Source organism: Talaromyces rugulosus, chromosome I (assembly GCF_013368755.1).
Source record: "Talaromyces rugulosus chromosome I, complete sequence".
In the NCBI taxonomy this organism is placed as follows: Eukaryota; Fungi; Ascomycota; class Eurotiomycetes; order Eurotiales; family Trichocomaceae; genus Talaromyces; species Talaromyces rugulosus.
In genome coordinates this window covers 6,396,716-6,422,203 of record NC_049561.1, presented here as the reverse complement: position 1 = coordinate 6,422,203, position 25,488 = coordinate 6,396,716, and the positions used below count along the sequence as shown (strand labels likewise).

General features: G+C 46.1%; 9 protein-coding genes across 9 annotated transcripts; 3 read left to right on the top strand and 6 right to left on the bottom strand.

Annotated features, from left to right (window-relative positions):
- Window positions 1-85: 85 nt before the first annotated feature.
- TRUGW13939_02193 (uncharacterized protein) lies at window positions 86-736 on the bottom strand (the record flags this gene model as incomplete). Its single annotated transcript, XM_035485387.1, has 1 exon — window positions 86-736. The coding sequence occupies one exon, from the start codon at window positions 734-736 to the stop codon at window positions 86-88; it is 651 nt and encodes a 216-aa protein (XP_035341280.1).
- A 567-nt stretch (window positions 737-1,303) lies between these two features.
- On the top strand, window positions 1,304-3,217 carry TRUGW13939_02192 (uncharacterized protein; the record flags this gene model as incomplete). Its single annotated transcript, XM_035485386.1, has 1 exon — window positions 1,304-3,217. One exon carries the CDS (start codon window positions 1,304-1,306, stop codon window positions 3,215-3,217), a length of 1,914 nt encoding a protein of 637 aa, XP_035341279.1.
- A 530-nt stretch (window positions 3,218-3,747) lies between these two features.
- TRUGW13939_02191 (uncharacterized protein) lies at window positions 3,748-5,670 on the top strand (the record flags this gene model as incomplete). The annotated part of the gene is made up of 1 exon (XM_035485385.1): window positions 3,748-5,670. One exon carries the CDS (start codon window positions 3,748-3,750, stop codon window positions 5,668-5,670), a length of 1,923 nt encoding a protein of 640 aa, XP_035341278.1.
- A 631-nt stretch (window positions 5,671-6,301) lies between these two features.
- Window positions 6,302-7,207, bottom strand: TRUGW13939_02190 (uncharacterized protein; the record flags this gene model as incomplete). The annotated part of the gene is made up of 1 exon (XM_035485384.1): window positions 6,302-7,207. The coding sequence occupies one exon, from the start codon at window positions 7,205-7,207 to the stop codon at window positions 6,302-6,304; it is 906 nt and encodes a 301-aa protein (XP_035341277.1).
- A 1,828-nt stretch (window positions 7,208-9,035) lies between these two features.
- On the bottom strand, window positions 9,036-10,501 carry TRUGW13939_02189 (uncharacterized protein; the record flags this gene model as incomplete). The annotated part of the gene is made up of 5 exons (XM_035485383.1): window positions 9,036-9,325; window positions 9,396-9,653; window positions 9,721-9,858; window positions 9,918-10,171; window positions 10,233-10,501. The coding sequence occupies 5 exons, from the start codon at window positions 10,499-10,501 to the stop codon at window positions 9,036-9,038; spliced, it is 1,209 nt and encodes a 402-aa protein (XP_035341276.1).
- A 989-nt stretch (window positions 10,502-11,490) lies between these two features.
- TRUGW13939_02188 (uncharacterized protein) lies at window positions 11,491-12,177 on the bottom strand (the record flags this gene model as incomplete). Its single annotated transcript, XM_035485382.1, has 1 exon — window positions 11,491-12,177. The coding sequence occupies one exon, from the start codon at window positions 12,175-12,177 to the stop codon at window positions 11,491-11,493; it is 687 nt and encodes a 228-aa protein (XP_035341275.1).
- Window positions 12,178-12,965: 788 nt separating this feature from the next.
- Window positions 12,966-14,661, bottom strand: TRUGW13939_02187 (uncharacterized protein; the record flags this gene model as incomplete). Its single annotated transcript, XM_035485381.1, has 3 exons — window positions 12,966-14,074; window positions 14,139-14,331; window positions 14,395-14,661. The coding sequence occupies 3 exons, from the start codon at window positions 14,659-14,661 to the stop codon at window positions 12,966-12,968; spliced, it is 1,569 nt and encodes a 522-aa protein (XP_035341274.1).
- Window positions 14,662-17,934: 3,273 nt separating this feature from the next.
- Window positions 17,935-19,512, top strand: TRUGW13939_02186 (uncharacterized protein; the record flags this gene model as incomplete). Its single annotated transcript, XM_035485380.1, has 4 exons — window positions 17,935-18,796; window positions 18,854-18,959; window positions 19,017-19,292; window positions 19,350-19,512. 4 exons carry the CDS (start codon window positions 17,935-17,937, stop codon window positions 19,510-19,512), a joined length of 1,407 nt encoding a protein of 468 aa, XP_035341273.1.
- Window positions 19,513-19,827: 315 nt separating this feature from the next.
- On the bottom strand, window positions 19,828-23,266 carry TRUGW13939_02185 (uncharacterized protein; the record flags this gene model as incomplete). Its single annotated transcript, XM_035485379.1, has 6 exons — window positions 19,828-20,027; window positions 20,083-20,209; window positions 20,258-20,269; window positions 20,326-20,384; window positions 21,349-23,101; window positions 23,168-23,266. 6 exons carry the CDS (start codon window positions 23,264-23,266, stop codon window positions 19,828-19,830), a joined length of 2,250 nt encoding a protein of 749 aa, XP_035341272.1.
- Window positions 23,267-25,488: the final 2,222 nt, after the last annotated feature.

Below are 25,488 nucleotides of genomic sequence, written 5' to 3'. Positions count from 1 at the left end.
AGGAGAACAACTGAAGAGACAAAGGCTAATAGTATATTCAAGATTTAAGTCGATGAGCTCGAGGAAAAATTCGCCTTCTTCTGTCCTATCCAACATTTTGAAGCAAAGCAAGCAACTCATTAAACGCCTGCACCAACGCAACCCTCTGCTCCGCCCAAAACCCTTTATCGTCCAACAATTCCCCCAAATCCTCGCCCCCCTCAGCCTTGGCCTGCATGCCCCAATCCTTCCCTTCCTGAAACGCAAACCCCACGGGCGGATCCTCCACAACCCTCATGCGCAGCCCTTTCAGAACTTGCACCAATTGGTCTCTGCCGAGCCCGCCGCCCCGGCCCCCGTACGATACCACTAGGGCGGGTTTGCCCGTCCATTCATGAAACAAGTAGTCGATTGCGTTTTTGATAGCTGCCGGGTAGCCCCAGTTGTACTGTGGACACAGAAAGATAAAGGCGTCAAAGGAGGCGATGTGCGCGGACCAGGCACGTGTGGTGGCGTTGGTGTAGGCGGAGGGGAGAGACGCAGCGGGGAGGCGTGTGGGCACGGTTGGTTCGGTGGTGTGTAGTGGTAGAGGCCAGTCGAGGAGGTCGATTGTTTCGACTGTATAAGGAGATGTAGGTGTAGGTGTAGATGGAGATGGTGGGAGGAGAGAGTGGACGAAGGATGCCAGATGCGGCGCACTGCGGGGAGTGCGTGTTGAGCAAAGGATCAGGCCGATTTTGTATGTTTTTGACGCCATTTTCTGAATTTACTTGGGATATATCAATTGATATGCATGTATCAATTGGATAATCTAGACAAAGCATGTACGGAGTATATACTGTATTTATATAGAGCTCGGCGGTTGTGGCGGCCCGGCGGCCCGGCACCAGACCAGAGAACCCCGGGCTTTTACTCTTAACCCCGGGTTTCTTACTTGCTCCTGTATCTATCAATTGATGCAATGATGTACCATCTTGAATGTACGTAAAGTAATAATTGACAGTTGTCCCGCTCTATTTTAATATTAAATATTCAGCCTCCTGTTGCTGACCCAATCGCCCCCCCGAAACTGCTGATCCGGGCGATCCGCAATGATGGCCCTGATTGGCTGCATCCGGAATATAGCTCTTCTGATTGGGCACAATTGGCCGATGTGGGGCCATACAAAGCGCCGGTGCCAACATCCACCACCGTTGCTCCAACTCTTTTATTCTCAGCTCGTCTCTTGTCTGTCTGTCCCTCTCTCTTTCTCTCTCTCTCTCTCTCTATTTCACTCCTTTACACACATACACACATATATACACACAACACAGAGAGACACAACATGCCATCGTGGAAGCGCAAGAGCAAGGCCGGCGCGAAAAAGGAGGCGGATGGCCCCGGTAGCTCGCTGCTGATGTCTGTGGTCAACAACGCCAGCAGCCTCACGCTGCCCACCTCGTATCCTCATAGCCCACAGAGCCCTCAGAGTCCTCAGCAGATACCGCTGCCATTGCAGAAAGACCAATCAGAACCGCAACATCAACAAAATCAACAAAATCAATCGCCCTCGCCAGAAGATCTCCGCCTCCGAGCCAAACGCGATGCTGCCTTTGGTCCATTAGGCCACCCATCGCATCTCTGCGTGTCGCGCCATGAAGGCGGTCATCTGCCAGATCCAATTCTCGACGAGCCGCCGTATTTTGTCATGCTGACCACGTATTTCAGCTTCCTGCTGCTGATCTTTGTCGGACACGTGCAGGACTTTTTGGCAAAGTGGTTCACGCCGCACAAGTACCGCCATTTAATGAACCGTGATGGGTATGCGCCTCTGTACAGTGATTTCCACAGCTTCTACACGCGCAGACTCAAGTTGCGCATGAACGATTGCTTTGAGCGGCCGACGACGGGCGTGCCGGGCCGATTCATTACCTTGTTGGACCGTGAGACCGATGACTATAATCTCCATTTCAAACTTACAGGGACAACGACGGAAACGCTGAACCTGTCGTCGTACAACTACCTGGGCTTTGCGCAGAGCGAGGGTCCCTGTGCTGACTATGCCGAGGAGACTGTCAGAAAGGACGGCATTAGTATGGCTGGCACAGTCAGCGATGGCGCAAACTCGGCCATGCTTGTTGAGGTCGAGCGGCAAACGGCGCGGTTCGTCGGCAAGGACGACGCCGTCATCTTCTCCATGGGATTTGTAACCAATGCAACCATCTTCTCGGCCCTTGTGGAAAAGGGCTGTCTGATCATTTCGGACGAGTACAACCATGCCTCTATCCGGTTCGGCGCCCGGCTGTCCAGTGCTAGCATCCAGGTCTTTTCGCACAACAACATGGCCGACCTGGAACGAAAGCTGCGTGATGCCATCTCACAGGGCCAGCCGCGCACCCACCGGCCCTGGAAGAAGATTTTGGTTACTGTCGAGGGACTGTACTCGATGGAAGGCACCATGGTCAATCTCCCCGCTGTCATGGAACTAAAGAAACGCTACAAATTCCATCTCTTTGTCGACGAGGCACACTCCATCGGTGCTGTCGGACCGCGCGGCCGCGGCGTGTGCGATTTCTTCAAAATCGACCCTGCGGGCGTCGACGTGCTGATGGGCACATTCACAAAGTCCTTTGGTGCCAACGGCGGATACATTGCTGCCGACAAGACCATTATCGACAAGATCCGGAGTACCAGCGCCGGCCAACTCTACGGCGAAGTCCCCACGCCTCCAGTCCTCTCCCAAATCCTCAGTTCTGTGCGTCTCATCGCCGACGAAGATCCCCTTCATCCGGGTGAGGGCCAGGAGCGACTGCAGCGGCTCGTTTTCAACTCGCGATATCTGCGTTTGGGTTTGAAGCGACTTGGGTTTATTGTATACGGGCAGGATGATTCGCCTATTATCCCGATTATGCTGTACAACCCGGCCAAAATGCCTGCTTTCTCTCATGAGATGCTCAAACGCAAGATTTCCGTTGTGGTTGTCACATACCCTGCCACCCCCCTAGAACTCTCGCGCGCGCGGCTGTGTGTCAGTGCCGCGCATACCAAGGATGATCTGGATCGTATGTTGATGGCGTGCGACGAGGTGGGCGAGGCTATGCAGATCAAGTTCTCGTCGGGCGTGGCTGGTGGCCTGCACGAGAGGCCTGATTTTGTGGATTTGAACAATCCGAATAAGACGGTGCTCGAGAGGCCGCGGTGGTCGGTCAAGGAGGTGATGGAGAGGGGCGTCAGGGATGTACAGATGTCGTTGTACTAGTCTGTAGCTTGGTGGTTTATTGACCGATCAACGATCTTATGTAATTAATAATTTAATGCTCATGTGAATAGAAATAGATAATAAACAGCATCACAATAACTTCAACAATAATTGTGTCCGCAGTGATATAAATGAAGCTGTGGTATCGTATTGCCGATACCGGTATAATACATGCTCTTATTCTCCCACCCCAGCATTTCATCTACTCTTTCTTTTTCAAAATTCCAATTCCCACACTTTCAGAAACTTTCAAAAACACTACAACATCAATTGCTTATCAATTGTTACTTGAATCCACCACCCTTGACGCCTGCCCATTCCGTACCAAAACCGGCCCGTTACCAAACAAACTTTTGGGTTCGCGGGAAGGAGAGAAAAAAAAGATTTCCAACCAGGGATCTCTATCGAGTCAAGTCGCACACTTTGTCCTTCTTTCCAGACTCGAGAAATTATTTTTGGCCCCCTCTTGCTCTCCCATTTTCCATTTCTGAATTGGAGATGAACGAGCGAGTTGAGTGGATGAAACGATGATGGTCGCCAGCTCCAGATCCTCCTCGCTGCGAACTGCGGTGCGACCGCCGCCGCCACAGCAACAACCTCACCAAAATGGAGGAGGAGGAGGAGCAATTGAAGAGGACATCAGCAGAAATGACAAGACTGCTAACATCATGCACGCCACAAAAACAGCAATCCTCACGACCAGCAAAAGCCTGCCAAACCTGAAAGAAAATAACACCTCATCATCCCCTCCGCCTCCGAACCCGCCGCCGCCCCGTCGCTCGCAGATCAATAATAATAACAACCATCACCACCACCACCACCACCACCGCATCGCCCAGACTACGCTCGACAGCTTTCTGAAACGAGACACGCACGTCAGCGCAGAGAATGATGAGCAGCAGCAGCCGCCTGCAAAGAAAGCGCGTCGCATGAATAATAATAATACTGATAATTTCAACTATAATAATAATATCACCATCGCGCCACCGAAACAGCCCCTCCAGAGTCGAGACTCGCTCGATCCGCTCAGCATCATCACAACAAAAACGCCTGATTCTCTGCGCTCTCGTGCGAGAGCGAATACATTCAATACGGCTACTACGTCGCCTACTCGCTCAACGACGACGGCGACGGCGACGCGCGCGACGCGACATGGCGAGCAGAAACCGGTTATTATAGCGAATGACGACGACAGGACAGACCGTGATGGCCCCCCTCCGGTTGGAGGAAAAGCAGGAGGAGAACAGAAAAAAGTCCCAGAGAAACGCTCGCTGCGATCACACGATGGCGGTTCACGCTCAAAGAGCGAGTTGGCCATGTACTTTCCAAGCTACGAGCAGATTATTAGTCTGGAGCCTGTCAGGCCCGAGTTTCTTGCTCCGGAGACTATGGTTGCGTTGATAGATGACTTGGCTGAATCGCCGCTGCCTCCTACGTCGTCTTCCTCTCCGCTTGACTCCTCGTCGTCTCCGTCTCGAACGCGGAAGCAGCGAAAGTCGATTGATCAGATCTCGCCGTTTAGCAATCCGCTGCTCGAGCTACACAAAGTCGAGAAAGTGGAGCTTGCTCAAGTAGATAATGAGCATGGCGACGACCCTCTCGGCGACGACATATACTTCAAAGCCCACAGGCGGCATGAGCGGCAAGAAAAACAGCTCCGAAATATAGAGAAAGAACGCGCCCAGCACGAGAAAATCCAGCTGGACCGACTGCTTGATGAGCTACAGGGCCACGATTGGCTGCGCGTTATGGGAATCAGCGGCATTACAGATACAGAAAAGAAGCTGTACGAGCCGAAACGAGACCATTTTGTGCGCGAAGTCACGGCTCTTATTGACAAGTTCCGCATCTGGAAGGAAGAGGAGAAGCGGCGGAAGATGGAGCGTGAGCAAACAGCACTCGAAGCTGCTGCTACTGAGCAGGAGGAAGAGGAGGGGGAGGAGGAGGAGGAAGAAGAAGAAGAAGAAGAAGAAGAAGAAGCACAGCCTTTGTCTGATAATCAAAGCTATGGCACCCCTCCAGATCCCAACGACGTCGACGCCTGGGCTGCACGCCAGCTTTTGCAAGAAGCACGGTCTGCATCGTCCGTCAACGGACACGCTGCTCCAAGACGCCGTCTCGTCGACGAGCTTACTGGGTCTCCGCCAAACTCACACAAACAATCACAAAGGGCAGCCCAAAAACCACTACCACCAACACCAACACCTCAAAAACAGCGCGAGCCCTCTGAAGAATCAGAACCAAACCCGTTTGTATCCTTCTACCCAAAACGGCACCTCCGCGACGCTGCCCTCTCAGCGCGCCGCGGCGGCCGTAATCGATCTGCTTTTGGGCAGCCGTTACCAGATATTGAAGAGCACGAGTTTCGGCTTCCTTCGGATATTCTGACGGACGATGTTATTCATGCTACCGAACGCAAGCGGCGACGACTAAAGCGGGAGAGTAGGGGGTGATTGATATATTTGTAAATTTTATGCAATTTGTTTCTCTTCGGATTTATGTATTATTTTTTTTTTTTTTTGATGATTATTTGTTACCCCAAACGCTGGTTATATCTGTACTAGCGAGTTTATTTCTTTATGTTTTTTTACTAGGGAAGGTAGATTTGCATATTTCAGTGCTGATCAAATATATGAAACGAGTACGCTACTCGTTTTCAAATGTTATTTCTCATTTAGTTTCAAGTGTTGATTTGATATATTTGATATTAATTGTCCATAGGGACAAGACATCAATGAGATCTACACACGTAGTCAAGTAAATTCAGAACATTGAAATTCTACGAATATTTCCGGATTAGCGCGTGCGGCCCTATGCCTCACTACTGCTGCTCACCAATAAACAAACAAAAATAAAAAGCTTATGTAAATATTATAACCAAACAAGAAACTAAAGTAATATAGTAGTATTAAGATCAGCAGTGCCGAGATATACCAGATAGCTAGAGATAATAAATACAATAGAAAGACTACCTAGATAAAGCAATATACTACATGGTTTCAAGGGGCAACATATCGTTACAGCAAACTATTGATCAACAGCAGCGAGAACTTTAGTGCCTGCTCTTCAGCCTTCACCTCTGACTTAACGCCTTGCTTTTTCCTCCGCTTCAATATCCATTGCCATCCAGACAAGCTCGGCGTCCTGCAAAAGTTCCTCGGCAGTGATGACGAAGTCTCCTTCTCCTTCCCCGGGATTGTCCAGAAGTACGGAGGCGAACGGAATTGTTAAATTACCTCCTGTGATGGTGGGGCCTGCGCTGCCTTTTCCTCTCTTGATTCCAATCTTCTGGTCGATTCGAGGCGGTGGTATGTGATTAATTGCCTTTGAGAGAACCTGCCTCTCCTTTGAAGATATCCGGACTCGGCTGGGGGAGATCGACATCGTAGGAACCCATGATATCATTTCAATATTACCGGATCCTTGTTTAATATCGATGGTGATGCCTTGTCTCACATCACCGTGAGAATGTTTTATCCACCAGATAATTTCTTTCTCCAGCTTCGCCCTTGTTTCTGACCATCCGATCTCTACTGCCATTGTGGGCCACTTGCGATGGCTGTATCGGGTTGGCTTGAATGACACATCGGCCTCTTTGGTTCGATCGCGGCCATAATAACGGGTGGCTCCGCATTGTAGAATTCTTCGACGGACGCCCATGCGAGAAGCAACCTCCATTAGAGAAGTTTCGAAGCATCTCGCTGCTGTCTCGTGGGAATTGGTCGGCATTTTGAGTATAAGAAGTTGCAATGATGACGAATACTCAGCACGTCCTGGTAACTGCTCGTCTTTCTTGCGAAACATCAATGGAGGGAAGTCTTTCACAACGACAAAGGAGCTTCCAGTTGGAAGAGTTTCTAAATCCGGGTGATCATGGTAGCTATAGACCGGTGTCTCTGGCGGAAGGCACGCAAGAAACAATTCGGTCTCATGACTTTCCGCATTCACGCTAGACACTGTAGTTGCAGCACTTTCCTGACTGTGCGACATTGTTGTTCTTTTTACTCTCGTTATTTCTTAAGCGTGTTTGGGGGCAGATTGTGGCAGTTGTTATATTAAAAAAAATTGGACGGCTACTGACGTCAGTGATGGTCATGAAGTACATGTTAACTGTTTAGCATTACGCAGGAATCCCAAAAAAACGGCTATTATGTAGACATCGATAAACTTATCATTCAGACGATGAGCTTAACAGATGAGCTTCCATTGCTGCTTTCGCTGTGGTGTTCTTGCTATCCAAAGTGACATGATTCGGAGTCTAGATAATGCAGACTGTGGACCTATGTCTTTGTTGTCTTGTATAAGATCACAAGCTGCCATTGCTATATTATGATCACCGGATTTTGATACAGTGAGTATATCACGGGTGATTAGATTTAGTACGTGTGTTGTATGACTGGTAGATTGACTAGTAATCTAGTATGAATATCTACCTACTTTTATATATATAAATATTTTAAGTGATGAAATTTTTTAAAAAATATTAAAAAATACATATATGTAGTTATAGTCTTATCAATTGATCTTGTCTGCTGATATTAAACAGTCTACATAAACGCCCTCATCGATTTGCAGCCACTGCCCTTAGTCGTGCTATAACTTCAATGTTGGTGATATACTCGTCTGCCGCCACAGTTGTCGTTCCCTCTGCTAGAAATATTATTGTATCTTTAAGAACCGGGGGATGGTGGCCGATCTGAATCTTTCAAAACCGTCCACTTTGCGTCGTTTGTGAGCAAGAGGTTTACCATTGGGATATATCCCTTTTGGTGATGGCGTGGCCTAGGGCTGTCGTTGATGGTAACGCGGTTTGTCTTGGAACTCAGTATGTCTATGAGTTCAGGGTTTCAAATGTTGCCTTTGTGTACTGGCAGTCGGTTAGTATGGGTCGACCATGTCCCAGAGTGTAATTATTGTTTAGATTCGCGTCGGCGGTCAAGGAATAGGCGTACTGGTTTAATGTCCCCCAGCCCTGTGACCATAGTCTAGCGGTGTTGTAGGCGTAAGCCCAAGCTCGGTGTTCAGATTGATTTTATATCTCTTTAAGAAGGCGGGAAAGTATGTGCATGTACATGTATTTATTCTGTAGTACTGCTTCGAGTGCCGTCTGGTTTTGCACGGTACATACATGATGTACTAGGCAAATCATCGGCCCCTCCTTGATGCACGATAGAATTAGATTGAGAGTATTGCTGTTCAGACTACTTTTTTTTTTTGTTTGGGATGATTGGATTTGCAGTCTTTGTGGGCCGGTGGTGATAGAAATACTAGAATTTTTAGCCTCCACGTTGCGGCCAAACCAATTTCCCAGTCTTCTTTCTTCTCATTTGTATTGTGACGAGATTTTGCAAATGGCAGCTGCGTGTCAAGGCCATTTTATAAATTAATCACTAGTCAGATTAGGACGATGCCTTCTTCTATCCCCCGAGATGCAGGTTTGAGGTTGAACCTCAGTAAGAACAACAGTAGTTTTTTTGGAAACTAATTTATTTTAGCTTCATATGTAACTTTTAGTTTTTCTGGTAATGACAAATTCCCCAGTCTTCGGGAGCGAAGTAATACTTAGCTAGGATAAATTGACATTGTGTTTTTTTTTATAGTAACATAGAAAAATAGAGAGCCCCGTTAGATTATGTTAAACAGATACGAAATGATTGATAATGTGACTAATTTCGTCGCATTGAACTAGTTCCTAGAAGCCCATATCTACATAGAGTTCATAGCTCATAGCCACATATAAACTATCACAACTAGAGCTTAAACTCAGTCATGCATAATCTTCCAGCTGTATCCCTTATCAGAAGAAAGCACAAACCGATCAAGAGAAAGCCGGGTTTGCATTCGTCAACAACTGCTCGAAATATGCCTGGAACCAGGTTCCTGCTTCCGGAGCCGGTTGCAGAGCATCACTATAACCACAGTGAGCATCATAGCGCGTCGCACTCGAGTTCGAAGTTCCGTCACTCTCGCCGCCGGGCTTAACCCAGACAAAGGCATCCTGCAGGTCATTTCCAGTGTCGGAAGTTGGACGGACACCGAAACCGGTGCCGACGACGTTGCACCAGTCTCCCCACGCAGATTGCTTGGTGGGTTGGACGCCGTTGCGGGCTGTAAATCAAAATGAGTTAATAAGAAAGAAACGCACACAAAGAAATTGAAATGGATATGAGAGCCATACATGTATCAGTGATAAAGTGAGCGTCAAAGCCAGCAGCAGAAAGAAGAGGAGCAATTGCGTTGACATAGTCTTGCTCGTCGCAGTTGCTGTCACCCGAGGTATAAGATGGGCAGGAATCTATTGTCCACGCGTTGTAGTTGGCGACGTTGGTGGCGAGTCCACGAAGAGCTGCTGGTGAGCTGGCGTTTGTATAGACTTCGGCGAAGAGTTGAGCAGCTGGAGTGAGGTTGGCCTCCCATCCAAGCCAGCCAGCGTGGCCTATTCAATATAAGTATTCGAAGGAGGTTTGTCACTAAGCATAGACAATAAGAGATGAACGGCATACCGGCATCAATGTACATGGAAACATTGTCCAGGTTGAGCTTCTGTACAGCGTAGTTGACGCACTCATAATACGCAGATTGGGCGTTGGCACATTTTTCCACGCTTAGATTTGTCACCATGTTTGCCAGGCTGTCGGGTTCTATTTTTTTTTGTCAAGTTAATATCTGTATGCATCAAGTGAAGGTACAGGAAAGCTACCGATGATCAAAATGGTATTGACGTCAGAATAGTTGGAGATTTGGTCATAGATGCTGTCAATGTATGCCTTATAATGAGTAACTCCGTCATCGGCAATTGAGTACTCGCCGTTACTGGCTAGGGCAGCGCAGTCACGATCCGGAAGGTCGTAGACGACGAATATGCCGGCCAATGGAGGGTCTGCACCCGCGGTGTTCTGTGTCTGGATATCTTCCAAAAAGGTGCCCATAGTAGGAACCTTGTCTGCAGTGTCCCTGTAATAAGTAACAATAACATTAGTATCCTTTAACCTAGATAGCTTCAGTATATACATACAACCAGTAAAACGACGGGACGTCAGCGACTTTGCTCGCCGCCGCAGCTAAAGAAGTAGCCGAAAGAGACGGAATTGCCTCGCTGATAACCTCGGACGAATAGAATGAGTTCGCATACTGCTGGTATCCAGAAAATGGGTTTCCGCGGGCGGCTGCTGTCGTGGCAGCTGGTTGGGCAGCAGCAGCTGCTTTCACAGTTGTTGGAGAGGGTTGAATAGCGGCAGCTCCAACAAGGGCCGCTGCGGGTAGGAGAGAAAGTAAAGACTGCATTTTGAACTCAATGTCTTGTTTTGTTTCAGATAATACTTTTTCGGTGGTGGAGTGTTTGTTTTCTCCCAATTCCTGGAGAGGAGTGGTTGATTTATATACTGGGCAGGAGCTTGTCTCGCGGAGTGTCGGTGTGTGAGGATATTAGATTTCAATAAGAAACGATTTAAAATAAGATAAGCGATCCCAAGGCTGCCGATCATTAGTATCAGTCACTAAACCCAAATGAACAAAGTTGAGGACATGCTAGACTCTACTTTGTATAGGCATGGGGAATTTAACCAGGAATGTCGGGAGTGACCATTTGACATTTATAACACCCATAATCAAGATTTCCTTTCTGGGAAATGATTTACATAATGTAGTACTTACATAGAAAGCTAGGTCATCTTTTTTTTTCGGATATATGCAGTACATCGCATGAGCTTACAAAAGGCTGCTCCAAGTTCCGCTAATTTCGCCCTTATGTCGGACTCAATCGCCAATTACAAACGATGGTTTTTAGCGTATTTGTAAACGGCAGTTGAAACTTTACTACGTAGAAACGAGAAATTATGCGGGGTGCAATGTTCCCGTGGCGTTAAGCTCAATTAAACTATGTGAGATGCGGAGTATCGGTAATCTTGTCTATATGGCAGCCGTCTTAACTATTTCAGGGGAACATCTTGAAACTCTTCGCTAGTCTTGTTCACGGTTAGAACAGACGTTTTTCTTGGCTTGCCAATAATGGAACACTGTTACTTCCTGCAGGTTTCCTACACTTCGACAGAGCGTACTACCTATAAACAAAATATAAGCCCTAAAATATAAATGGAATATTGCGTGATTGGAGATAAAATTAAGGAAGAAGTATTTTAATAAAATGGGTTACTACTCTGTATTGAATATAGCACTGCTTACATACACCAACTCATTCTCTTGCGGTAGGTTTCCCAGCATACAAATCAAAAACACGCATCAACTCTGAATACATGTAGTCACCAATCTCAAGATTAATGAGCGGGCGTCTCATTAATAGCATCAGTAACGGACTTGCGATTTAACAATTTGGTATACCACTCTTTGGCATGTGGATATTTCTCGTCGTCATACTGTTCCTTGGTGGTAAACATATCTGCTAGTCTTTGCCATGGGAGCCAAGCAAGATCAACATAAGTCAACTTGCCGCCAACCAGCCATGGCCCATCTCCCAAACTATCGGCATATTCCTCCTTCTGCTTGGCCAAATAACTGTCCAAGACACCCGTTACACGATTGATTTCATTCGCGTATCGGGCAATCGCACTGGGGATCTTTTCGTCATGGAATTTGACGAACCAGGCCAACTGTCCGTAATACGGTCCTTGTCCAGACATTTGATATGACAGCCACTGCTTGGCATGGTAGTATTCCGGGGTGCCAGCCGGGAAGCTGAGACGGTTCTCGGTATCGTATCGCTCAGTGAGGTATTCGATAATGGCCCCTGACTCCCATAGAGTTAAGTCACTATTGGGATCGTAGATGGTGGGCAGCCGTCCATTGGGGTTCAGAGCGACGTAATCAGGCTTCTTGATCTCCGAGTAAGGCACTGGGACCTCTTCATAGGGAAGGCCAAGCTCTTTTAGGAGAATGATGACTTTGAAGGGATTTGGGCTTGGTGCCTGACCGTAAATTTTAATTGGCTTGATTTGATGGGACATTTTCGCTTTTTCAGATGTGAAGATGATTGTATGGAATGAAGATATTTAGGAAAGATATTGATAAACACATACTCACGCAGGGCCAGGCCCAGCTTTTATAGACTTTTCTACGATGACTGCAGAGTCTTTAGGACACCTCACATGACAAATATATCTAGATGGTCGCTTAGAAACCACAGTTCATTCATAGGAAATCGATGACAAATGGGTTAGAAAGCCCTGGCGCTAAACTTGATCTGGAAATACCTGCGAATCCAGTGGGGCCTCGGTCGGGCCTCGCGAGCTGAGCGGGCCGACAGACAACCTTATTTCATTGAACGCATTATTAGTACTTTACGCAGATCAATGAATTCGTTCTATTCTAGAACAACGGAGCTTTATCATCCGAGAATGAAGTCACGCCGGGGCTCAAATACACCGGTTTTACTCTCGATGGCGGGTCCACATTTGTTCCAATGAACATACCCATATTACCGTCAGGATCAAGATTCTTTTCGAAATCCGATTCCCATATGCATTCGCCTACGAGCTAGACAACTCGGTCCATAATAGACTACATGTCTGAAAAAATCCTATGCTAGGTAAGCGTTTCATGGCCGGTTGATCCAGAGCAACCGCGTCCATTTGTGACAAGAACGCAGTCTTCTCTAAGAGAACAATTAAAAAGATCCATGTTGAATTCTGCAAGTGATTTAATACGTTACTATTATCAACTATGCTATCCCAAATAGCACGACCTTCCAATATCAACTTATTTGTATCTATCAAAATTTTGCGCAAATTACAGGTCAGGGGGAACACTCGACACATTTTACCCTGGGTTCCTTGACGTTTTTATCTTCCCAGTCGACAGCCTGCCCCTCGATAACACCGGTCTTCTCAATCTGTGCCAACTCCAATTGATCCTTCATGATCTTTTCCCGGCTGATTGCAGCTTCGGCCTCTTGTTTTCTTTCCTCGTGAGACATTTCAGGCCCCAGTACCAGGAAAAAAAGCATGTAAGACCACCCAGCAGCCATGAAAATGGCGATCGCAATGCTGTAATCGACCCTCTCCACGCCATTTTTCGCGGGCGGCAGAGGGAAATTTTCGCCAATGACAGCCTGGATAGTTGGGGTTGCAGAGGCCGCAAGGTTACCAAGCTGGTACACTAGTCCTACTATCAGGCTGCGTATAGCTTGCGGTGAAAGTTCTAGAAGATGAATGGGGATAGGGCCAAGAACACCTCCGACAAAGAACTGTTGGAAAAAGGCACTCGCTGTCAATGACATGCTTCGAGGTAGAACGTATGCGGGGATAAGAGCCGCGCCAAAAATACAGGCGGTGATCATAACCAACCGACGCCCGAAGAATGAACTGATATATCCCATTGTGACACCGCCGACGAAGGCCCCAAGTTGGCCAGCAATAGTAATTATCGTTGTTTGCTTTGTGTTTAGCTGGACCTGGTTTTTGAGGAACGTCGGGTAAAAGTCGGCACTGCCATGAGCGCAAGAGGCAAAACCGGCCAAGAGGAAAACGATATAAAGGAGCAAGACCCAGTTTTCTTTGAATGCTTTGCCAGCATCTTTTGCAAAGACCTTCAAAGGAGTGGTGTTTTGATTTTCTGCCGATGAGGTGACTCGAAGGGCCTTTGCCTCGCGCTCGGCTTTTACAACCTGAAAGTAGTTTGTCTCTGGTAGCCACCAACGGAAGGCGATGATAAACATTGGAGGACCAGCACCAAACCAGTATAGACTTCGCCATCCGTGAGGTGTTGTAGGTACGAGAGCGCAGTATACTGCTGCGGCGAGGAGGTTTCCCAGCGCCGAGCTGAGCTCAAATAGTCCGGAAAGAACACCTCGGGCATCGTAGGGAAGATCTTCTAAAGCGGTCGATGCCGCCGGTCCGAATATGCCTGTATTGTCTGTTGTCAGCTACAATATCTCCTAGACAGTGTAGCGGCAAGCAAGAGTATTCACCTCCCATAACAATCCCATATATTGACCTCACGCCTAGGAATTGAGGTAGAGTATTGCAGAAACCGGACGCCATTTCCAAAATTATGAGCATGGCGAGGTTGATAATTAACGGCCACTTTCGACCATATCTATCGGAAAAAATACCGGAGATAATAGCCCCAATAGGTCGAAGCATCATCGTAATAGTCAGAGCCTAATCCAATGAATGCTCGTGTTAATTACTAGAGAAAATTAAACAAGCTGGAAGAGGACTAACCCAGGAAAGCGACTTGTTATCTGTATCAAAGGCTGTGCCCAGTTCTGTCAATGTCATTGACACGGAATAATAATCAAAAGAATCCCAAGCCCTTGCAAGAAATCCACAAGCGAAAAGCAGCCATTGTTGCTTGGACAGTTCACGGAGGATACTGATGGGATTGCGCACTTTGGTTTTGGGAGGCACGAGACTGGACAAGCGTGTAGAAAAATAACGGACGACTTGGCTGCGAGAATAAAACCAGCCTGCATCCATATTGTTCTTCATTTTGGCTTCGGTATAGTCCTAATAGCTTTGGTTGAAAAACGGTTTTCTTTTCATCCCCAACTGATCAATTTCGACCGGTTATTATATACATCTCTGAGAGCTTCGAAGCCACAAGTGTTACACTTGTCCTCTCATTTGTGGCGCATTATTAGTAGAGAATGTGAGAGATATGATTCGATATCAATCGATATAACTTATCTAGCATCCACCAAAAATTATGCACAGTACAGTCTAAAATCTCTGAAAATAGGCCGAGTATCCGCAGATGTTGCAGTTTCATTCGCAATACCAGTAACTCCTTCGTGGAAACCGACCCACAAAGAAAAATTACGGTGGATAATGGCTCACTTCAAATGTCGTGTCTCCTGGCTCAACCTTCAAACTTGGTCACAAGATACTGGGTGGAAAAAAGGAGACTAGATTGTGGCGTGTTCCAGAGGAGTCTTTTCCACAGTTTAACATCAATGTCATGATCCGTGATTTATTCCAATGGTTGTTTTTAGCTGTAAATATTCGTTAAACTGCTGTTGTCCTTGGCAGGTAAGACTGTTCGCCTTTCCAATGCTATGTAACCTAACACCGTACAACACTTTATTGAACACCACGAACAGGTTCGGCGCAAAAGATAAACAACGCCTTTGGAAACACCATTTGCAATGAAAACCATCAATAACCACGCACTACCCTGATATGGATGAGGCAAGACCCTTACTTTGAGGTGGATTTAGGGTAGGTTCCGTTATGGGACCGCCTTGCCCTAAGCACTACTACTACATTCACTGGACTGGAATGCGCCTTAATAGCTCAGCTCCACAATCCTTAAAAAATATCAGGAATCCGATTTGCCCACTTGGATTCTTATAATATGTCTGCCTCAATCAAAATTTAACTTGATAAGCTGATAAGTTGCTATCGATTGCAGGTTATTCCTTGCAGAATTCCTGTGCAACACTGTGCAGACAAACCAAACCATTCTGAAATATTAGCATTAGCGTTTCTTCCCTATCAGGAGAAAGTTCGGGTTCTTTTTTTATCATAACTACAACTCAAAAATTCTATAACCGTTTGCAACCCTTCCACGTTACTCTGCAGTTCAGCACATAGTCGCATCGGAACTTTCTCGAGCAGAACAAATTTCTTACAGAACCAAGGAAACAATGCAGCTGTGCATCCTCTCGGAATATTTCTATTCAAATGTCACCCGCTACCAGGTGTATCAATCAGTTGGCGGTAAATTCTAGAGCGATTCATGGAACGGCCGAGGATCTTGCGTCAAAATTTCAATAATCCCAGCACGTGTACCCATGTACCACACACTTAAATTGAAACTATCTTTAAAGCTTGTCAGTAGTTTATTATGTTTCTGTACAACCTAATTTTACATTCCTGGGCATGTCTTGAAAAAAGAAACTGCCTGCATGCCTAACTAAGTGGAACCTGCGAACTAGGTCTTTGGCTTTTCAGTTGATGCGCTCTGCGTTCATTCTTTATATTTTATTGGTCTTTTTATTGTGGCCTCATCCGATTTTTTTCAAACAGGGTCATCTGACCTGTCCTAAGTGCCACTCAAGCCATCGAAGCAATAGCCCCTAGCCCGATAGAAGAATGCTAGAAATGCAATCGATTTAGTCCCGGCTTTATACTATTGGCTCCAGGTGTGTTGATTTATCTATTCCGTTATATTTTGTCGGCAAACTACAGTCTAGAGATTGGGTTGAGACGCATAGCTGTGAGGCAAGGAAAGAAGAAGGTCTGTCTTAGCCCTGCGATTTGAATACGCGACGTATTTACATGTTCATTGAAATTGTTTAAAAGTATATATGAACGAGATTATTAGCCATAAATCCTAGATGTTGCCGATTTCTTGATTTTTTCATGACCAAGAAATCTTCCGAGTATATCGAGGTGTCCCATCAGCGGTATCCCAATTGATCGTATGATGCCTGGTGAAACGACGGGGAATTCACTTGGCTTTAAATCTTTATTTGCCGATAATTGAATTCTCAGATGGTAGTACAATAGTAAATCAACACGGAGCTACTATAGTGGAACAATTCCAGGCTAAGGTGTAACTAGCAATACGTAATTTCTTATATTGATGGTAGTAAACCTCACCCTCTCTATACTTCCAAGAGAAGAAATATGTAACGTTTTCAATTGTCCGTGATGAATCGAGCTCATAAAATATTTTTTTGATGCTGCTCCTGTAGATAAGGGAGCTAAAATAATGTTGATACTTGGAGCTACACCTTCAGCAATGCGTTGTTATGTAATTTCGATTGAATTGCCATTTGCGGACTCTGACAGCAGCATTGCATACTCTATATATTCTCCGTAACTTTGATGTTGATCAATAAATACACTCCGAGATAAGATTGCAGAATGGGTGTGTCTAACGTTGGGCATTATAGCACATGTGAATTTCGATGTTGACTAGGCAAACAGGAAGCATTTACGTGCCAATTGGCGTTAGTAATGGTCTCTATTTGTTCTTCTTCGGTGAAAAACTCTCATATTAGAAAAACTTCTTAAGTCAAAATCTAACATTGAATAAAGCTAGCCGTATAATATAAAAGCATATATTGGCGAAGATATTGTATGTTATACTATATATTCAAATGTTTAATAGATTGGCTAGCTAGTCCTAGCCAACTTCTATGAAGGACTCAATCTTGAAAAACGATAACCAACTCGCCCGCATTTCGTTTTATTCATTCTCAGTTGCAATTCTATTATTATGACACCGACAGTATATGCGGCATATGCCATCAATGTGGACTTCAATTCACTCGAGTTATTAAGACACTGACATTGATTACAATGGCCCTCATAATTTATTGTATGCGTATAATAGTGTTAGGTTCTGTAGAAAATCAGCTCATTTTGATAAATTATTACGCAAACCGATTAACATTATTATTATGCAACTGTCTGTGACTCATACTCTTATCACCCAGTCCACTCGCCGACAGTCGGCCTTCCCCGCGCCCTTTTCCACACACCGCGAGACTAATCGACCAACATGAAACTAAATTGGGCTTGCTCTTGGTTTGAACTGATTGGCCCAATACGCCGTGTCAAAGAGTGCCGTTGTGCATGGCCGTAGCTTTTTGGCTGCTGCGTTCGGCTTTTGCACCAATGGTTTCCAAGCATACAAACTTTACTAATACAGGCAATAGATTGCGAAAAAGGATAAATAGAGTCAACTCAACATAAGAGACCGAGTAGACAAACCCACAACCTACTATAGCAAGAGACGACAAGATTTTCTAAATGGAATTAGAGCAAACAGAGCTGCGCAAAAGTATTCCTCATGTCGTGCCGGATGAAAATGCTTCTCCGGCAGGAAACGCAACCGATATGGAGCGCAATGAGCTGCTCGTTGAATTAACCAACATTCAGCAGCAGGACAGATCGATTCGTCTGCATAGCACACCAGGTTCCCCCGTCGAACTACTGTCTTCCGATACTACGGAGACATTTCCGGACGGTGGCCTGCGATCATGGCTCGTCGTCATGGGCTCATTTCTCCTTCTCATGGGCTCGTACGGCCTCATGAACTCGATCGGAGTGATTCAATCCTACCTCGAAACGCACCAGCTAGCTGCCTACTCGACCACCGCAGTCGGGTGGATCTTCAGCGTCTTTGTCTTCGTTGCTCTTCTGCTGGGGGTCTTCATCGGTCCACTATTTGACTCGCATGGGCCGAAAATGCTGGTCTATGCCGGGTCGGTCATCACAGTTCTCAGTCTGTTTCTCTTCGCTGAATGCACCAAATACTGGCATTTTTTTCTCTGCTTTGGCGTCCTGGGAGGCATTGGCGCGGCGCTTGTTAGTACTGTCGCCATGTCCTGTGTTCCTCATTGGTTTCATGTCCGAGCCGGCATGGCGATAGGGACGGCGTTGGCTGGAGCTGGTTTGGGCGGTGTCGTGTTTCCATTTTTAATGCGAGCTGGCTTTGCCAATGTGGGTTTTAAATGGACAATCAGGATCCTGGCCTTTGTTGTCGGGGTTATATGTGCCGCGGGGTCGTTTATGGTGAGAACGAGGCTGCCAAACAGTCTATCGAAGGCGGTGGTCAATCTCAAGTGCTTCAAAGACATGAGATTTACCTGGTTGAGTGCCGGCGCATGGTGTAAGTATTCATTCATGCTGCTCTTCTAACATATGATGCTAATAACCTGGGTCCTAGTTTTGGAATTCGAATTCTTCTCTCTAATGGGCCTATATCCGACGTTCGTTGTATCCCAAGGCTTCTCTTCTGACACAAGCGTTTATCTTCTCGTCGTGCTAAACATGTATTGTTTTCCCCTCCTTATCACGCAGAAGCAAACTCATTCATTGACTAAAACCAGATCATCCCTTTTCGGCCGTCTAATCGCAGGCCGCATCGCCGACCGGTACGGCCGCCTCAACACGCTGATGCTCATCGTTGCCATGGCTATTTTGTTCATATTCTCGATTCTCTATCCGTTTGGCCACTCGCTACCGGCTCTGTATGTGTTTAGTAGTTTGTACGGCTTGGCTTCCGGGTCGTTTATCAGTCTGGCGCCGGTGTGTATACGGCAGATTTCGGATACTAAGGAAATCGGACTGCGGTTTGGGACGTGTTACGCTTTGGTTAGCTTTGCGTGGGTGACTTCTTCATTTTTTATTTTTTTTTTCGGTCTAAGCTGACTTTTTTGTAGTACGTTGATTAGCATACCCGTTGCTGGAGAGATGCTCGGCAAAGCCGGCTCAAAAGCCCTGGTGGTATGGTTGGGCGGTATTCTCGTGTTGACGCTGGGGATACTGCTGATGGCACGGTGGACTTGCCTCGAGTATCAATGGAAGTGGAGGATGAAAGTATGAAGTATCAGCGAGATTGATACTAATATGTTAGTATGGAAAATATGCTGGAACATAAATTGTATTTGAGTGGCGTCAATTTCTGTCTTCACTAACACCCAAATGATAAATAGTTACATATTAATGCACGCAGGAATGAAAAAAAAAGATGGAATCATGTAGCCCATGCTATTCAAAGCAGACACGAGGTATAAGAAAAAGAAAATGGGCATTCCGGCACAAACAAATACCCAAGCCAGGCCCGTGGCCTTTTAAACCATAATAATTTGTACTAAAGACTCTTTTTGAACGAAAGGAAAGGGTGTTTCAAAATTTTCATTAAATCTGGGCAGCGGTCTCCTTGAAAGCCTTGGAGGTGTCGGCCAAGTTCGTGGCGGCGGCCGCTGGTCGTTTCGATTCGTAGTTCTTGATGGCAGCCTTAATGGCGTCTTCGGCCAGAAGCGAGCAGTGAAGCTTGACGGGTGGGAGACACAGTTCGTTTGCAATTTGTGTGTTCTGAATATTTCCTGCTTCCTCCACTGTAGGGGGAATTAGTTATGGAATGAAGATGACGCGGTTCGTAGATGAACGTACAAGTCTTTCCTGCTAACAGTGTGGTGAGGTATGAGCTTGAGGCAATGGCGCTTCCGCATCCAAATGTCTTGAATGCGGATTTGGTGATCTTGCCGGTCTTTTCGTCCACCTGGATGTCGAGACGAATCTATAGAATGTCAGATTTTGTCAATAGTATCGATTTCGTGAAACATACGACGTCACCGCACTATATCAGACGTTAGCTTCTAAGAAAGGATGAAAATGACAGAGTAATGAACATACAGCAGGGGCTCCAACTAGGCCGGATCCAACATCGGCCGATTTGCGATCGAGAGAGCCGACTATAAAACATGTTAGCAACCCAGTCGTGGCGCATATAAGTATTTCAAAAACAAAATCAAGTTATCAAAGTCGCCGGAAGAAATGTAGTCCACTGCTCATCGAGCGTTCTCATTCGTTTTCCGAATGATTGAGAACCATTTCCGGGTCCATCTTCTCGCAGACAAATATTTTTTGCGACAAAACGCAGTTATCGAGACAAAAAAAAGGGAAAATCGCACTAACCATTTCGTGGATTCGAGTAGTGATCGAGCAGTTTGGGTTGGTTAGCCTTTCGAACATTTGTCACCCAGGACAAGACAGCAACTTATCTTTCTCATGATAGCTTCGACGAAGAGGAACGCTGACAGCCGGAAGAGCCGGCGACCGGGCAGCACGCAGCGTCGGCCGGACCGAGAGCGTGTGTGCTGTTCGCGCAACTGATCTGATGGGATTCATGATGTGTGTGTGTTGGTGTGTTTGTGTGTGATGATGGTAACAACAAAGTCGGAGATGTGTTTTGTCGAGAATTGGGTTGCAGGATTGAGGACTGGACTGGCCGTGGCAAAACATCTTTCTAAGTGACGTTGAGTGGGGACGTGCGTGCCAGTCACGTGCAGGCCGGCATCGGCATGACTATTATCAGATCCGCCGAGCCCGAATTGCCTATTGCGGAATGGCGTTATCAGATTGCGGGATGAGGGCCAATCACAGTAGATTTATTAGGTCCGAGGCCGAAGAGTTGCCCGCGGAGTCGGCTTTAAGCGGGAATCGATATCCTATTTAGGTAAGGTGTCCCGCGCAGTCAAAATCGGCTTTATTAATCAAACGCGGTCGAGAAGTTCTCCACACACATTGTCTTGAGCCAATCCAATGCTCGAAATATCTAATATCAGGTATGACATACAATAGTAGTAACAGTTCTGGGATATTTACACTAAAGATCTACTCTGGTACTGCATGTTGACAGAAACATCTATCATGAACGCCATTTCTCAACAATAATGGCGGCTCCTTTCTCCGCAATTCCGTATACTGCAGTCTGGATGTGCGCGGATATCAAGATAGGAATCACGCTGGCATCGATAACCCGGAGATTTTCAGTGCCATAGACAACCAGCTTTGGGTCTACAACACCGTGCAAGTCCTGCGGCAGCATGGCACATGTTCCCACAGGATGATACAAGGTAAGTGCACTGTTCTGCACATACTCCCTCCATTGGGCGTCGACCGCAGAGCCCGTTCCGTTGGCGACGACGTCGACACCGGGCTCGTATTCATCAACCCAGATGTCGTGCAGTGGCGATGTGGATGCGACTTTCCGAGCGTACTTGGCGGTTGCGATGAGTTGCTGGACGTCGAATTCCTGCGCTAAGTAATTCGGGTTGATAGTCGGCGCCACAGAGACATTGGGGGAAGTGACGTGAACGGAGCCAGAACTAAAAGGATGTTCCATGGCACAAAGTAAAGTGAAAAAGTACGATCCGTAAAGAGGGGACGACGAAGATGGGTAGCCCTTCACTCCGGTATAGCCGTCTGAGAAAACAACCTCGATGTGTGGCACCTTGGTTTCTTTTTTGAGATAATCGAGCAGAATCTTGGACCGCACCGGTTCAAAAGGCGAAGAAGTGAGCGGCTTCGCCGCGTCCTTTTCAGCGATAGAATAGAGGGAAGAGAAATCGTCACCGGTTGCTTGAGCAAGGCTGACGAATGCATACCCACTGCCTGTGTAGTCATAGATGGAGCGTTTTCCATCCTCATACAGGGCCAATTGCTCAGCAGCATAGGTGGTATTGAACTTGAGAATGTCAAACGAGGTGAAGTCCGGCTTCAATCGGTATGAAGCTTCCACTCGCAGGTGATCCTGAAAGTTCTCACCAACCCCAGGAAGGTTCACCAGTTGTGGGATCTTGGCATCGCTGAGTACGGTTTTGTTCCCAATTCCGGATACCTCGAGCAAGCCGGGACTTTGGATCGTGCCCGCAGACAGAATCACTTCTTTGGTCGCGTTTACCACAGAGCCGTCGTCCAGGGTGACGCCCGTCGCAACGAGCGTTTTCTTGCTCGAGTCAAAATTTACCTTTGCCACAGTCACACCAGTCCGGATTTCCAGATTCGATCCCGCGATAGACGGGTAGCCAGGGTTGTATGCACTATAAGAGCGCTTGCGATCCGCAAAGCGAATGTTTGAGGGCTGGAACATTGTGCCAATCGCATTCCCTCCCAGCGAGATATTGTTCTCAGCAACCCCCAGATTTTCCAAGGTCGGGATGAACGAGTACTGCTGCTCCGGCACATAGTCGTTGATCATCGTATCCACTGGGCCACCAAACCCTACACCGGAGTCGCCGTAGTAAGGGGATTTGTGAAAGTTCTCAGCCTTGAGCATAGCCGAGATCATCGTCGTCCAGTTCCAGCCCGGATTACCGAGTTGTTCCCAGACATCATACTCGACAGAACTAGCGCGGTCCCAGCTCATGAGGTTGAGAGCCGAACTGCCACCGAGCACTTTGCCCCGGGTTTGGGCTATGGAGCGATTGGCAACCGAGGGCTGGGCAGTCGTTGTGAAATTCCAGTCGTAGACGGTGCCAATTGTCGACCCTTTCATTCCGGGCACATTGATCTTTTCCTCATCGGGGGCCTCAGGACCGGCCTCGAGGACGAGGATGCAGTTGCTCGTCAGTGCCTCGCTCAAACGAGATGCCACGGCCAGGCCAGCTGTGCCTCCCCCAACCACTACCTATGGTGCGATAAGCCAATGAAAAGTTTTTATTTTAAGTATTTAGTGCGTAAATAGCCAACTTACAAAGTCATAACTATTGCCATTAGCCTCGCATGTCGCCGCGACGCCGTTCCAGGCCAAGATAGTAGCTGACAACCCAACCAGGTACCTGAAGACCGCCATCTTAGAAAACTGGAGTTGTCAAAAAGAAATCGGAAATCAAAGCGACAGTCGTAACACATTCACCCCAGGGAGTTGGAAAACCATGCGCCACGCTGCTACGATGAACGCGGTTGTAACCGCTAGTTAATCTATAGCGCTGCTGTTATTAGTAGTAACACGGGGACCCGTGCGAGTCGGAGTTTCCCCCGTTCGTATTTTTTTACCTAAGTGGGTTACTATGTATTATTATTAATGCATTAACTATTATTCATGTTTTTCATGATCATCTGCGCCATAATTGTATTTATTATATTATTAATTTAGATTAACCCCCATAGTAAAAGCGGACTATGGCCCCTGGATGACCGGAACGCGGAAAATCAATAAGACTTGATCAGAAATGTGACACATAGTATTTTAGTATGGATAGAGAGAAGAGAGAGATATATATATAGTTTTTTATATAAATTAAATATTTAGTTGCAGAATGGTTATAAAGTTTAAATATGTACGAGCATTATATAAACGCCGAAGACCCGTGGATGGAGTAATAGTAGTGGTATTATTACCTTTTAGTTGTATGATTGTTACCAGGCCGCTTGACGTTGCCATTGACGGTGTTGCCGAACGGTATCCACGTTCCTGCAAAAATCGGTATGGTATTAGCTATTTAAATTGAAACTCTAGAACCTACCTTGTTTGTAGTTAGATCAGTAGAATACTAGAGTTAGAACTGTCAAAAACTGGCGGTTATCTCCAAGAAAACACTAATGTGGAAAGCATCAATTGATAGGTTCACCGACAATAAAGGAATTAAGAAGTTGTAGGAAACATAGAAACAAACACATTATCTTTTATTTCTTTGTCTTCATGTGTTGGATAAGGATGGCTGTGGCAAATTTATTACTTCATTTTTCCAAAATCTGATATAGTAAAGAACTGATATGCCAAAAAATCTTTTGTCCTAAAGATTTAAAAAGAGGACCCCTTCCCACTCTCAGCTAGTCATAGCACTCAACCTCGGTGACAAACATAAACCAGGTCACTTTATTCTCCAACCACAACCTATTAAGGGGATCTTCATGGAGCCCCTGCTAGTGTATGGATTTTAAAGTATGGGCTTACAATCATGATAAGGGTCACCTTATCGATTGTCTTGATAGGCTGCTTGGAAAGTCAGCGTATCACATTGGGGTATATACCTTAATATCTACATTTAAAAACAGTTACTTATATCTACTGGAGGAGTGTATATGGCCATTGTTACTTGGTTAAAACGCCAACCCCTATAGGCGTGGTGTGTGTGTGGCTCTAATCCATGATTTCTTCGCGCAATTATTAATATAATGCGATTCCTTTTTGAATACCAAGAGATAATCAAAAAGGAATCACATGCGGATTTCATTAAACCAAAATATAGTCCGTCAACTTTCGCAAAGTTTGATAACTTTCAAAAACTATCAGTTGTCTCTAATAAAATACTAGCATGGAAGCAGACGCCCGCCTTTGCAAAACTGAGCAACTGCGAGTATCAGTCGTCGCCAATAACAGAGGAATAAAAGGCAATCGCAGAACCTGTCTAGTATTGATAAAGTGTACGGAGTACCGAGTACTCTGTGCGGTAGCCGTTCTCAGAATGAACACTATCAAGTCTCTTCCCTATAGTCCGGATTTCATGTTTCAATTGTAGAATGCATGCAAGACAATAGGAACTAATTTACCTTGTCCGTCGCCTCGTCAATGACTCAAGAATGGCCATACACGAGATATCGGACGATTCGCGAGCCTTGGCTCATACAATAACATTTGAATACCAATAACTGTGATCATGGCTTGTATGTAACTTATCCGTATAGACTTTGACTTTCGCACTGGCCATCCTCAGACTAAACTAGTTCGCTCGGGATTCCGAAGAATACGCAAGCCACGAACTGTGCCGTGTATCCTGTTCCAAGAATACGTATACTAACGTATTATTGCGATCGCCAAGCAGTGGGTCGCTTGTCAAATATGTAGTATGTAGGTGGATAAAATGAGCACCGAGATAGCCATCGGAACCCGGGCTTATCTTTGACACTTGGTTGATAAATCTAAGAAATAAAATAAAATAAAATATAGAGATATAAAGAGAAACAGAAAAAGGCCAATACTAGCAGCTAAAGTCAATGCCATGGGATAGATTGCCTTAACCAAAAATATACACGGCTATTTTCCGAGCAATGTGGAGATGAATAATACAACCT